General features: G+C 44.8%; 1 protein-coding gene across 1 annotated transcript in view; it reads left to right on the forward strand.

Annotated features, from left to right (window-relative positions):
* The window catches only part of LOC144687541 (glutathione S-transferase theta-1-like), a 44511-nt gene that overhangs the window by 12195 nt on the left and 16972 nt on the right, over positions 1 to 15344 (forward strand). Inside the window, exon 2 of the mRNA XM_078553825.1 lies at positions 2760 to 2847. Within this exon, the coding sequence (XP_078409951.1) occupies positions 2760 to 2847 (88 nt within the window). The remainder of the gene's footprint in view (positions 1 to 2759; positions 2848 to 15344) is intronic.

Below are 15344 nucleotides of genomic sequence, written 5' to 3' on the forward strand. Positions count from 1 at the left end.
CTGCTGCCCCTTGGTCTTGAGGGTTCTGCTCTTCCATTTGGCAAGCCAGGCATCTCCGTCGACTTCTTCTCATTCTTCTCTCCTGCCTAAGGCAATAATGCAACAGCGATAACACCAGGATCCATCTTCCTGGTGGTCTCCTCACTGCAGTGTCAATGAGAAACACACAATTGTCAGCATTTGTTGCCAAAGGTCCACTTTCTGTCTGTGATCATGGGCTCAAGGCCTTTTCACGCATGCCAGAGAGCACTGGACCCTGGAATAATGCCCAGTACGGGGCACATGAATGTTCACCATAAACCCTTCCACCCCTGCCCCAGCCCATATGTCCAACAGCCGACAGCTTCAGCCAGGAGACTGGATGTTCTGCTTCAGCCCAGGCACCAGGTTCATCAATACCTGCACTCCATAGCTGCACTGTCTGGACTAAACATCAGGGTCAATGTTCAGTGACTACATGAGATTAATTTAGGTGGTTCGGAGGCTTTTCCTTTGTGAGTGGTGAATGGCCACATTTCCAAGGGGGTTCTCAAGCTTGTCCAGTTGCCCAATAGTTCTGCAGTTCCATAATACTCTGGTGAATTTGAAGGCTGTAAACTAGGGGTTAAAACTAGGAGAACAATCATTGCCATTTTGAGGGATCAGTGTTGCACAAATGGGCACTATTGCTTCACTTTACTGAGTCCCTGCATGTCGATTGAACAGCTGCTAAACCATTTCAGCAGTGCCTCTGTCCTCATTTTGGAACTAACAGTTCAGTTGGGTGGCCCTTTCATACCCCACCCCCCACACCCCCCTGTTCCCCAGGTCATGTGTCTCAGTGAAACCTTCCCCACTCATTGTCCCCAGTGGAGCCCATGCCCTGCAGCTCCCTGCCTTCGCTTAGTCCTGTCTGGGCCCTTTCCCCTGTGGAGCTTTTGCCCTGCAGCACAGTAAAAGCCACCCCTGCCTTAACCTGTGGTAGCTGTAGAGACTTGCTTTGAGACCCCCCTGAAAGTGATGCGGTGCAGACTGTGGAGGCTGGTGCTGACCCCCATGGGTGCTGTGCGATGCATGGTATGCAAACTCGCCTCGCGGTCAGGAGCAAAGTGCAGGTCACCATCTGCACTTTGTTTAAATCCTGTTGTGAAACATGTCATCCTAACTGCATGCCAACGTGGGCTCTTCATCCAGCTTGGAGAGACGATTCTGGCAAGCAGGTGTCATTATGAGATGCTGATTTATACTAATGACGTTCGCGACATTCGGTGGCGCGAAACGTGGTCCACCATTGACAGCTGAAGCGCACAACTGATTCCTCACTTTACGCCGTCGTCAGACCAGTTTTAGGCCTTCTCCCGTGATTTAGATTTCGCTCCCGCCATGGCTCCCGCGATCTGGGGCGGAAAATCCCGGACATTGCATCACTTCCTGTGATAAAATATTGTCTCATTAGCATATTGCACAGTTATAATTAACCCCTCACACCACAGATTCTAGAACACTTCCCATGGGTTGGAAGGTTGTAAATGTAACCGAGCCATTCAAGAAAGAAGGAAGGGAAAAGTGTAAGTCAGTTAGCCTCAGATCAGTAATGGGGAAAATGTGTTTACTATTAGAATTTATTATTCAAGATGTGATGACAGGGCACATAGAAAATCATAAGATTAAACAGAGTCATTACCGATTATGAAAGCAAAAAGATGTTTGACAGATCTAGTTTTTCGAGGTTTTAGTAAGCAAGGGAGTCAAGGGATTCCCCCTTGTGGATGTAGTGTGTTTGGATTTTCAATGCTTAGGCCTCAGCAATTTGTAATCTATTTCAATGACTTGGATGGGTGAATTGAATGTAATGTAGCTATTTTTACTGATGGTACAAATATGGGTGGAAAAATTGGCTGGAGGGCTGCAAAGGGGTATAGACGGGATGGGCAAGTACACAGGGCTGTGGTAGAGGGAATGTAATGTCGGCAAGTGTGAAGTTATCCACTTTGGAAGGAAAAATACAAATCAGGATATTTTTTAAATGGTGAGAAACCAGGAAATGTTTGAATTCAGAGGACCTGGGTATCCTTGTATACAAATCATAGAGAGTTAACATGCAGATGCAATATGCAATTTGGAAATCAAATGGCATGTTAGCCTTTATTACAGGGGAACTAGAGTGTAAGAGTGAAGAATTTTTAACTTAATCACTTAAGGCCTTGATGAGACCACACCTGGATTATTGTGTACAGCTTTGGTCTCTTTACCTAAGGAAGGACATACTTGCCCTATAGAGAGTGCAGGGGAACTTCACTCAGCTTATTGGTGGGATGAGGGTACTGTCCTATGAGGAGAGATTGAATATACTACGCTTATATTCCCTAGAATGTAAAAGAATGAGAGATGATCTCATTGATATGTGTAAAATTGTTTAAAACTTTGACAGGATAGATTCTAGGAAGTTCATTACCCTGGCTGGGAACACTAGAACAAGGGGTCTCAGTGTCAGAATAAGTGGTCAGTCATTTAGGGCTGAGATGAGGAGAAATTCCTTTACTCATAGGATTGTCTTTGGAATGTTTTATGCCAAAGTGCTGTGGTTGTTCAGTCATCTAGTATATTCAAGATGGAGGTCAATAGATTTTAGGGAGCCAGGGGAACTAAGGGACCTGGGAATAATGCAGGAAGGTGGAGTTGATGTAGACGATCAACCGTGATTTCATTAAATGTCAGAGCAGACTTGAAAGGCTGAATGGCCTCCTGACCTGTTTCTTATGTTCTTGTGTTGTCTGCAGGTCAGCAGTTCAGTGAGGAATTTGGAAAAGTTAATGCTCTGAGACTGGTGCCAGCGATAAAGGATGGAGACTTCACCCTGGGCGAGAGGTGAGTGCATGCTGATAATCTCAAACTCTAAACAGAGTCTGTGCAGACCAAGGAGAGGGGTTTGTGGGTGATGAGAAAGGGGAAAATTTTTTTTATCAATTAATAAATGTTATTATACCAGAACAACTGAAGGGGTGGAAATCATAAAACATAAGAGCATAAGAAATAGGAGCAGGAGTTGGCCATTTAGCCCTTCGAGCTTGCTCCCCCATTCAATAAGATCATGGCTGATTGGATTGTGGCCTCAACTCCACTTTCCTGTCTGCCACCCGTAACCCTTGACTCCCTCATAGATCAAAAATCTGTTTAACTCAGGCTTGAATATATTCAATGATCCAGTCTCCACTGCTAGTTCTAGATTCCCCCACTAGAGGAAACATCATCTCAGCATCTACCCTGTCAAACCCCTTCCAAATTGTATATGTTTAAATAAAATTGCCTCTTATTCTTCTAAACTTCAGCGATTTTAGGCCCAACCTGCTCAACCTTTCCTCATAAGACAATCCTTTCATCCCAGAAATCAACCTAGTGAAGCTTCTCTGAACTGCTTCCAATGCAAGTATATCCCTCCTTTAGCAAGGAGACCCAAACTGTACACAGTACACTAGATGTGGTCTCCCCAATGCCCTGTGCAGTTGAATCAAGACTTCCCTACTTTTATACTCCATCCCCCTTGCAGTAAAGGCCAACATTCCACTTGCCTTCCTAATTACTTACTGAATTACATGTGAACTCTTTGTGATTCATGCACAAGGTTATCTAGATTCCTCTGTACCACAGCGTTCTGCAATCCCCCCATTTACATAACTTTTCCTCATTATATTCCATCTGCTAAATTTTTGCCCAGTCAATTAACCTACCTATATCCCTTTGGAGATCCTTTGTATCCTCCTCACAACTTGATTTCCTGCCTATCTTTGTGTTGTCAGCAAATCTGGCTACAATACAGTTGGACCCTTCGTCCAAGTCATTAATATAGATGAGCCCCCAGCGCTGACCCCTGCGGCACCCCTAGTAGTTACAGTTTGCTAACCTGAAAATGGCCCATTTATCCTGGCTTTCTGTTTCCTGTTCGTTAGCCAATCCTCTATTCATGGGAATATATCACCCCCAGCATCAAGAGCTCTTATCTGGTGCAGTAATCTTTTAAGCGGCATCTTATTGAATGCCTTTTGGAAATCGAAATACACTACATCTGCTGATTCCCCTTTATCCACCCTATTTGTTTTATCCTCAAAGAACTCTAATAAATTTGTCAAACACGATTTCCCTTTCACAAAACAATGTTGTCTCTGCCTTCTAAATGTCTTGCTATTACCCCCTTAATAATGGATTCTAGCATTTCCCCAATGACAGGTGTCATTGGCCTTTGGTTTCCTGCTTTCTGTCTCCCTCCTTTCTTGAAATGAGGTGTTGCAGTTGAGGTTTTCCAGTCCTCTGAGACCTTTGCAGAATCTAGGGAATCTTGGAAGATTACTACCACTGTCTCGACAGCCATTTCTTTTAAGACCCTAGGATGCAGGCCATTAGGTCCAGCGGACTTGTCAACCTTTAGTCCCATCAGTTTTCCGAATAATTTTTCTCTATTGAGCATGATTGTCTTAAGTTCCTCATTCCCTTTAGCCCCCTGGTTTTCTCCTTTTCTTGGAATGCTTATGTGAAGATAGATATGGGGCAACTTTTTCTGGTCGGCGAGCGGGGACGGGTCCCACTCGCTGACACATAAAATGGCTTGGGGATACGTTGGGCGTGCATCCCGATGCCACCCCGCGTCATTTAGATTTTCAGTTCAGCAGGCGCGCAGCCAATCTGGCTGCGCGCCCGCCAAACTGTCAACAGCCTGTTAAGTCCATTAAAAAACTAATTAACCTCATTGATGGAGCTGCCCATCCAACATTAAGGTTGGCGGGCAGGCCGGGAGCCCTGGCAGGCCTTGGAAAAAGCATGAAACCTCATCCACGGGCAGGGTGAGGTTTCATGAGGGTATTTAAGTTTTTATTAAAGGTTTCAATAAAAATTATGGACATGTCCCAACTCATGTGACAGGGGACATGGCGGGAAAAATTTTAAACATGTTTATTAAAAGTTTTAAATCAGAGCCCATCTCCCTGAGGCAGCATTTTGCCTCAGAGAGATCTATGCGCTCTTTCCTGCACATGTGCGACAAAGCGCACTCCCGGCTGAGGGAATCCCGCCCTCCCCCACCCCCCACCGCCTTAATTGGCCCGCCCACGTCAAATGGCGTCAATTGGGGGCGCCGATCGGAAAGCCGCCCGCCCACGCCCGCTCCTGCACTTCCCCCCCGCCCATACGGGGGGAGAAAATGTTGCCCATGAAATACTTGTTCAAAGTCTCTGTCATTTCCTTTTTTCCCATTATTAATTCCCCAGTATCAGGGACCAATGCTCACTTTAGCTCCTCTTTTCCTTTTCATTTCTTGTAGAAACTTTTGCTGTCTGTTTTTATATTTCTTTCTAGTTTTCTCTCATGCACCTATTTCCTCTTCTATTATTGGGCAGAATTTTCTGCCTGCCGGGCGGGCAGAACAGAAACAGGCACAGGCGGGCGCTGACCCGATCAGTGCCCCCAATCGGGTCCACGCTGCCATTTTATGTGGCAGGCTCCCTGTACAGGCAGGGTGGGGATTGCCTGAGTCGGGAGTGCACAGAGGTGCCTCAGGGAGATTAGTTTTAAGTCCAAAAAGTTCAATAAAGTGGTGAGAAAATTTTCATGACATGCCCCTCATGTGAAACTATCACATGAGCTGGGACATGTGCATTAATTTCAATAAAAATTTTTGTCAAAATTTAAAATCATTCATGAAACTTTATCCCGCCCGTGGATGAGGTTCCATGGAAAATGCAAAGGCCGTCTGGGCTCTTTGCCTGCCCGCCAACCTTAAGGTTGGACAGGCAGCTCCATTAATTATTTTAATTGAGAGTTAAATGGCCTTAATAGGCCTTTGACAGTTCGGTGGGCCCGCAGCCGATTCGGGTGCGCATCTGCCGAACTGAAAGTCTGAATGATGCGCCGTGGCATTGGTACACACACCCAATGTCACCACCCGTCATTTTACGCTTTGGCGAGCGGGCCTCGTCCCCGCTCCCCAAGCCGAAGATTCAGTCCATTCTTTTAGTCATCTTTTGCTGGTTTCTTAAATTTTCCCAATCTTCTGGCCTACCACTAATCTTTGCAGCATTGTAAAGCTCATGGTGTAGGGGGCAACATATTAGCATGGATAGATGATTGACTGGCTGGCAGGAAACAGAGAGTATGCGTAAATGGGTCTTTGTCTGATTGGCAGGATGTGACAAGCGGAGTCCCACAGGGGTCTGTGCTGGGGCCTCAGCTTTTTATGACTTACATCAATGACTTAGATGAGGGGAGCGAAGGGATGGTAGCTAAATTTGCAGAAGACACAAAGATAAGTAGGAACGTATGTTGTGAAGAAGACATAAGGAATTTGCAGATGGATATAGATAAATTGAGTGAGTGGACAAAAATCTGGCAGATGTGTTATAATGTGAGAAACGTGAAGTTGTTCACTTGGGCAGGAAGAATAAAAAAGCAGAGTATGACTTAAACGAAGAACAATTGCAGAATTCAGGCGTGTAGAGGGATCGATGCGTTCTCATGCATGAGTCACAAAGCGTTAGTATGCAGGCACAGCATATAATCAAGACGGCTAAAGGAATGCTATCCTTTATTATGAGAAATTGAACATAAAAGTAAGGATGTTATGCTTCAGTTATACAGGACATTGGTGAGACCACATCTCGAATACTATGTGCAGTTTTGGTCTTCTTATTTAAGGAACAATGTAAATGCTTGGAGGCAGTTCAGAGGAGGTTTACTAGATTGATATCTGGAATGAGTGGGTTGTCTTATGAGGATAGGTTGGACATGCTGGGCTTGTTTACACTGGAGTTTAGAAGAGTGAGGGGTGATTTGATTGAAGTATAAAAGATCCTGAACGGTCTTGACGAGGTGGACATGGAAAGGATGTTTCCTCTTGTGGTTGAGTCCAGAACTAGGGGTTACCCTAATATGGCAGAGATGAGGAGAATTTTTTTCACTCAGAAGGTTATGTGACTTTGGAACTCTGCCTCAGAAGGTAGTGGAGGCGGGGTCATTGAATATTTTTAAGGCAGAGGTAGATAGATTCTTGTTAGGCAAGGGAATCAAAGGTTATCAGGGTTAGAGGGGAATGTGGAACTCAAAACACAAACAGATCAGCCATGATCTTATTGAATTGCAGAGCAGGTTTGAGGGGCCGAATGGCCTACTTCGACCCCTATTTTGTATGTTTGTAAGTTTGTATTTACGAGGTGCACAGATACTATCAGGTTCTCACCGAAGCCAGTGGAGACTACAACCAATAGTCCATCTATATGTGATTTCCATGTGAAGGCGCAGACATCATAAAGTGCCAGGCATGTGTTCCATCATCATTTATTCAGGGTACATCAGCTGAGCCGTTGCTGGATCAGTAACAACAACGGCATCCTGCATGGATCCCTCTCCATGTCCATAGGCATGGTCACTGCCATGTCTCTGTGATCTGTGTATCTCTTTCTCTGAGGCCCCTAGCCCTTCTTCTCATCTGTCCTGCTCCTCCTTCATTTCCTCCTCTGATGACAGGGGGAGGAGGCCCTCCTCACACTCTGACTCCTCAAGTGTCACTCCTCTCTGCTGTGCCATGTTGTGCAGCATGCAGAGCACAATGACCCTGATAGATGAATATTGTCAGGCTGCACCAGAATGGTCAAGGCATCGGAATCTCATTTTGAGCAGGTGTTTGGCCGATGGCCTCAGTGTCCTGATATGCAGGCAGCTCTTGTTGTAGTGATGCTAGGACTCAATTTGAGGAACTTAAGGGGTGTAAGGATCCACCTGCTTAGAATCACCCATAATCCATCCATGTACCTGAGCAGTGGGGTGGAAGAGCTGAGGCAGGCTTGACTCAGAATTAAGATATTCTGGCAGGTGCCTGGAAAGCGTGTACATGGTACACATCTTGTAAATGGTGTACACTGCTGCCACCGTGTGTCAGTGGAGGGAGTCAATGTTGATTGGTGGATGGGATGCCAATCAAGCAGCTTTGTCCTGGATGATGTCAAGCTTCTTGAGTGTTGTTGAAGCTGCACTCATCCAGGCAAGTGGAAAGTATTCTATCACACTCCTGATGGTGGACAGGCGTTGGGGAGTCAGGAGGTGAGTTATTTTCCGCAGAATTCCCAGCCTCTGACATGCTCTTATTTGATTTGTCCAGCTCAGTTTCTGGTCAATGGTAACCTCCAGGATGTTGATAGTGGGACTTCAGCAATGGTCATGCCAATGAATGTCATGGGGAGATGGTTAGATTCTCTCTTGTTGGAGATGGCCATAGCCTGGCACTTGTGTGGCGCAAATGTTACTTATTGATGAACTGATGAATCTGCAGGTCTGTCCGTGGGTATCTTCATGGCCACATGGCTGTAGTCAATTACACCCAGGAACTAGGAAAAACTGGATATTGAAATGAAACCTGTTGCCCTCTGTGCTTATGAGGCTGCATCCATGGAGAAGCTGCTGAAGTCAGCAACCCTTGCAAAGAGGGCATCTGTGACAATGTGAATGCAGCAGCCACTGAGAGATACCACAGAGGTCAGCAGCAGAGCCCATCTGGCTCACTAATGGAAATCTGCTGTCCTTACCTGGTCTGGCCTACATGTGACTCCAGACCCACACAATGTGGTTGACTCTTAGCTGCCCTCTGAACAAGGGCAATTAGCAATGGACAATAAATACTGGCCTAGCCAGTGACACCCACGTGAACAAATTAAAAAAAAACTAGAGTGTGACCAGAAGAGCTTACAAACAAGACTGCAACAGCAAATAAGGTGAGTAATGAGAAATGGTAAAATGATAGAACTAAAAGCTCTTTATCTGAATGCATGCAGCATTCGTAAGAAGATGGATAAATCCATAAATCCATAGCACTAATAGAAATATGACATGATAGCCATTACAGAGACATGGTTGCAAAGTGATCGCAGCTGGGAACTGAATATTCAAGGGTATTTGGCATTTTGGAAGGACAGGAAGAAAGGAGAAGTGGGTGGGGTATCTCTGATAATAAAGGATGAGCTCTGACCCTTCTGGTCATACTCTAGTTATTGTTATCCTCATTGCTATTGCGGTAACTATGGGTTTATTTAGTGTGCAATGTACCTTCAAGAATAATACTTGTTAGGCAAGATCACATGATCTGTAGTAACAATAGGAGCATAGCAAGGGCTACCTCAGTAGTCAGTGGAGAGATAGAGTTGGAGTTGAAAGCACACGTGCAATTGCTGCTAAGTATATTGTAAATAAACTTAATGTTTCCACCCAAGAAGTGTCTGCAGATCAGCACTATCATTAATAGCACAACTCAGCCACTCTATAACAGCTACCTTGCACTAATACCTTGCCCTTCCACTTCAACTTTCCAAATCTCCCCTCATGTGAACCCTCCATCCCACTATTTAGTTTAAAGTCCTCTCTACTGTCCTAGTTACAAAGTAGCGAGAAATGATCCAGGATCAGAGGATCAAGATGTAGAATCAGTTTGGGTAGAAATAAGAAATATCAAAGGAAAAAAAGTCACTGGCGGGAGTAATTTATAGGCCCTTGGACAGTACCTATACTGTAGGACAGAGTATAAGTCAAGAAATAATGGGGGCTGTAAGAAAGGGACTGCAGTAATCATGGGAGATTTTAATCTTCTTACAGCATGGAAGAATAAAATTGACAAAGGTAGCCTGCAGGATGAGTGCATACATCGTATTCAGGTAAGTTTCTTAGAACAATACATATGGAACCAACCAGGGAACAGGCTATTTTAGAACGGGTAGTGTGACAGGATTAATTAATGACCTCATAGTAAAGGAACCTCTTGGTAAGGATATTCATAACATGATAGAATTTCACATTCAGTTTGAGCGTGAGAAATGTGAACCTGAAATCAGAGTCTTAAACTTAAATAAAATGTAAGGGTATGAAGACAGAGTTGGCTAAAGTGGAATGGGAAAATAGATTAAAAAGTAAGGCAGCAGAGAAGCAGTGGCAAACACTTAAGGAGATATTTCATAACTCTCAAATATATATCCCATTGAGAAAGAAAGACCCTATGAGGAGGATGTAACATCTGTGGCTAACTAAGGTAGTTAAGGATGGTATCAAATTAAAGAAAAGATGTACAATGGAACTTTTCCAGAATCTAGGGAGTTTTGGAAAATTAACACCAATGCATCTACTACCTCATTAGCCACCTATTTTAAGACCCAAGGAGATGTCCCTCTGGACCCGGAGACTTGTCAGCCCGCAGCTTCATCAGTTTGCTCAGTACCTTGTGATTGTAATTTCACCAAGTTCCTCTCTCCCCTCCACCTCCTGATTTACAGCTATTACTGGAATGTTTTTTGTATGCTCTATAGTGAAGACAGAACAAAATGTTTGTTAATTTCATCCGCCATTTCCTTATTATCTACTATTAACTCCCCAGTCTCACTCTCTAGACTACTAACACTTTACCTACTCTTTTCCTTTTTAAATACCTGTAGAAACTCTTGTTATCCATTTTTACTTTCCTAACTAGCTTCCTCTCGTACTCTAATTTCTTTCTCCTGATTATCTTTTAGCCATTCTCTGCATTCTTTATATTCTGACTAATCATCTGACCTGCCACTCATCTTTGCAGTTATATGCTTTTTCCTTAAGTTTGATGCTTTCCTTAATTCTTTAGTTAATCACAGATGGTGGGTCCTCCCCTTAGAATTTTTCCTTATTGTAGGAATATACTTATTCTGAGTATTCTGAAATATCTCCTTAAATAACTCCTTGAATAGAGACTGCTTCTCTATTGATCTATCCCCTAGCCTAGTGTCTCAGTTCATTTCAGCTAGCTCAGCTTTCATGCCCACACAGCTGCCCTTATTTAAGTTTAAAATACTAGTCTTAGACCCACCCTTCTCCCTTTCAAACCAGATGTAAAATTAAATCATATTGTGGTCGCTGCTACCTCATGGTGCTTTTATTCTGAGGTTATTAATTAATCCTGTCACATTACACAATACCAAGTATAATATAACCTGCTCTCTGGTTGATTCCAGAATGTGCTGCTCTAAGAAACTCTCTTGAAAGCATTCTATGAACTCCTCAGCCAGGCTACTACTGCCAACCTGAGTTTTCCAGTTTATATGTAGATTAAAGTCAGCCATGATTATTGCCGTCCCTTTATCATAAGCACCCAATATTTATTCTTGTATACTTTGTCCTACATTGTGGTTACTGTTAGGGGGCATGTAGACCACTCCCACTAGTGACTTCTTTCACCTACCATTACTCATCTCCACCCAAACCGATTCTACATCCTGATCTCCTGAACCAAGGTCATCTCTAACTATTGGACAAATGTCATCCTTGATTAACAGTGCTACCCCTCCACCTCTACCTAGCTTCCTATTCTTTATGAATATCATATATCCCTCAATATTCAGGACCCAATCCTTGTCATCTTGCAGCCTGGTCTCCTTAATGGCTATCAGATCATGTTTATTTACTTAAATGTGCACTATCAATTTGTTTACTTTGTTTTGAGTGCCACGTGCATTCAAATACAGAACCTTTAGTTTAGTATTTTTGTTATCTTTGTAACATCTAGCCTTGATTCTTTGTGCATTCTTAATTTTTTTTCTCACTGTCCCTTCCTGCCATTCTCCAACCCTCATTTCCCATAAAACTATTTTCCTCTTTTACCTTGTCTCTACTCTTTGATATACCACATCTGTCCACATTTGATCCCTTGTCCCAACTATTTAGTTTAAAACCCTCTCTACTTCCCTGTCCCAGCCCAGCTCAGGTGTAAACCATCCCAATGGTACAGGCCCCACTTTCCCCAGTACTAATGCCAGTGTCCCACAAACCGGAAACCATTTCTCCCACACCAGTCTTTGAGCCACGTATTCATCTCTCTAATTTTATTTACCCTATGCCAATTTGCACGTGGCTCAGGTATAATCCAGAGATTATTACCTTTGAGGTTCTGCTTTTCAATTTAGGACCTAGCTCCTCATACTCTCTATGCAGAACCTCTTTTCTAGTTCTACCTATATCGTTGGTACCTATGTGGACCACAATACCTGGATGCTCCCCCTCACACTGTAAGTTCCTCTCCAGCCCTGAGCAGATGTCCCAAACCCTGGCACTGGGCAGGCAACACAGCCATCTGGACTCTCGTTCTTTGCTACAAAGAACAGTATTAACCCCCCTCACTATACTGTCCTAGACTACCACTACATTCCTTTTTGCTTCCCCCACTGTACCACAGTGCTCTGGTCAGTTTGCTCATCCACCCTCTCATCCAAACAAGCTGAGAGAACCTCAAACCTGTTGAACAATTGCAGAGGCTCACACCCCTGCCCTCTGGGTCCCCTTACCTGCCTCACTCGCAGTCACACCCTCCTGTCCCTGACCACTGACCAAATCAGAAGACTCTATCCTAAGTGGTATGACTTCCTCCTGGTACAAAGCATCCAGGTAACTTTCCCCCTTCCTGATGTATTACAGTGTCTGCAGCTCAGCCTCCAGCTCAGTGACTCTGAGCCGAGGTTCCTCAAGCCACAAACACTTACTGCAAACGTGTTTGCCCTGGATCACAATGTTATGCAGGAGCTCCCACTTGCTGCAGCCTTGACACATCACCTGTCCGGACATCCTTAATGTCTTTTAAATAATTACTTAATTATTTTAATCACTTATTTATGTTGCTTTTTAATTTTTTTAATTAATTTTACCACCAATTTGTGTACTATTTTAAACCTTAGGGTTAGAATAGCACTTACCCACTTACCAGATACTCAGCATACAGCTGGCTCCTTTCCCTGTAGTAGAGCAAGAACCAATTCCTAGAGGGTGATAAAGATAGAAAAAGGAAACAAACACCTCCTTCCCCCTTCACCAAACTCCCCCACTCACCAAACTCCAAGGGCGGGCAGGCGGGCCTGACCTAATCTCCATCGGGCAGGGAGCTGATCCCCGCCGGAGAAGCGGGCTCAACCGCCATTTTACATGGGCGGGCCAATTAAGGCCCGCCCAGTGTGACGTCCAGCGGGAAGCGCTATGCACTTTCTGTGCGTGTTGGGGGGGATTCCCCAAAAGTGAGAGTGCGCTCTTTCGTGCATGTGCACGAAAGAGCGCACATCTCCCTGAGGCTAAGTGCTGCCTCAGGAAGATCGCTGACAGTTTTAAAAACGTTAAAATTGAAAGAATAAAAAAATCCTTAACATGTCCCACTCATGGGACACATTCATAAATTACACTAAAACTTCATTAAACTTTTTAAATCCCTACATGAAACCTCATCCCTTAAGGTTGGACGGGCAGGACCTTTAATTGTTTTAATGATCCTGTCAATGGCCTCAATTGGCCATTGACAGGTTGGTGGGCTCACAGCTGATTTCGCTGTGGGCCCGCATTCCTGAAGATTTAAATGGGGCGGGATGGTATCGGGGGTTCCCCCCAACTTCATCCCGCATCATTTTACGTGTCGGCGAGCGGGCCCCGCCCCCTGCTCACTGACGGCAAAATTCAGCCCCAAGTCTGCACTCAGTTTCCTCAGCTGCACTCCATTTGTCTTGACTGCACTAAAGAACCATGAATTTATAGTAAACTGAACTGGGGTTACAGTAACCAGATTCAACCAGTCAGCTAATTAAGTACTCAGCTCCTACAGCGGAGAGTGAGTTTACCCTGTCTAAACTGCAAGAAAGAAAGAACTTAGCCTGATTCCACAGGACAGTCCAGTTACTGCTAATTGCAGACTAGATTAGATTTTAAGAGCAAAATTTAAGAACAAAATTAACACTTAAAATTCCCCCACTCACCAAACTCCAGGGGCAGAATTTTCCCGTCGGCGATTTGGGGACAGGGCCCGCTGACAGGAAAATGATGCGGGATGAAGTTGGGGGGAACCCCTGACATCATCCCGCCCCATTTAAATATTCAGGAAAGCGGGCAGACAGTGAAATCAGCTGTCCGCCTGCCGACCTGACAATGGCCAATTGAGACCATTGACAGGATAATTAAGGTAATTAAAGGCCCTGCCCGTCCAACCTTAAGGTTGGTGGGCAGGCCAGGAGCCCCAGTGGGCTTCTGAAAAAACATGAAACCTCATCCACCGGTGGGATGAGGTTTCATGTCTGTTTTTAAGATGTTTAATAAAGTTTCTGTGATTTGTATTAACATGTCCCATCTCGTGTGACATTGTCACATGAGGGGGACATGTTAATAATTTTTTTATTTTTCTGTTTTTGAAGTTCACAAACCTTTCACCGATCTCCCTGAGACAGCACTTAGTCTCAGGGAGATGTGCGCTCTTTCGTGTGCAAGTGCGAAAGAGCGCACTCTGACAGATGGGGAATCCCCCCCCTCCCGGCACTGGGAGCGCATAGCGCTTCCCGTCGGGCAGCCCATTGGGTGGGTTTTAATTGGTCCGCCCACTTAAAATGGTGGCAGGGCCCATTTCGGCAGCGGCGATCGGCTGCCCGCCCGCCGCCAAGCCGGTGGGGCCCGCCTGCCCATCAAGGGCAAAATTCTGCCCCAGGTCTGCACTTAATTTCCTTAGCTGCGCTCCTGTTTGATATAAACCGCAGACAGCATGCAAACCATTGCATAAAGCAGTTAATTTGATTTAATAGTGAGTGACACAATATATTTACCAAATAGAGATATAATGGTGGTGCAGTGGTTGGCGCTGCTGCCTCACAGCTCCAGGGACCTGGGTTTGATTCTGACCTCAGTTGTCTGTCTGTGTGGAGTTTGAACGTTCTCCCCGTGCCTACGTGGGTTTCCTCTGGGTGCTCTGGTTTCCTCACACCCTCCAAATACGTATTGGTTAGGTGGATTAGCTGTGGTTAAACTGCCCCTTAGTGTGTGTGTCTGTATGTGTGCGAGTGAGTATGTGCCCTGCGATGGACTGGCATCCTGGCCTGAGTGTACTACACCTAGTACTCATTTTCTGTCCGGATAGGCTTCAACTTCCCGTGACCCTGAATTGGATAAAGCAGTTCTGGAAAAGTGAGAATGAGTGAGATATAAAACACCACAGTGACCCACTCAGTGTTCAAGGTGATGGAGTGTTCTGCAAGTATGGACACGTCTATGATGTGCTTCCCTTGTTGGGAAGCTAATGATGCACCACACGCGGACATGTGTGAAGACAGCTTGCTTACATCTTTGGCTATGTGGTTGTGAGATCCTTGGCGGTCAGTCTCCCCTGCAGGGACAAAACGCATTCGATCAAATGCCACATAAAAGGTTACTGCACAAGATAAGAGCTCATGGTGTTGCGGGTGATATATTAGCATGGATAGAGGATTGTTTCCTATTCATTAGCCACAGTCAGGATAGATGGGTCATTTTCAGGTTGGCAAAGTGTAACAAGTGGAGTTCCACAGAGATCAATGCTTGGGCAT

This window comes from Cetorhinus maximus, chromosome 12 (assembly GCF_964194155.1).
Source record: "Cetorhinus maximus chromosome 12, sCetMax3.hap1.1, whole genome shotgun sequence".
Classification (NCBI taxonomy): domain Eukaryota; kingdom Metazoa; phylum Chordata; class Chondrichthyes; order Lamniformes; family Cetorhinidae; genus Cetorhinus; species Cetorhinus maximus.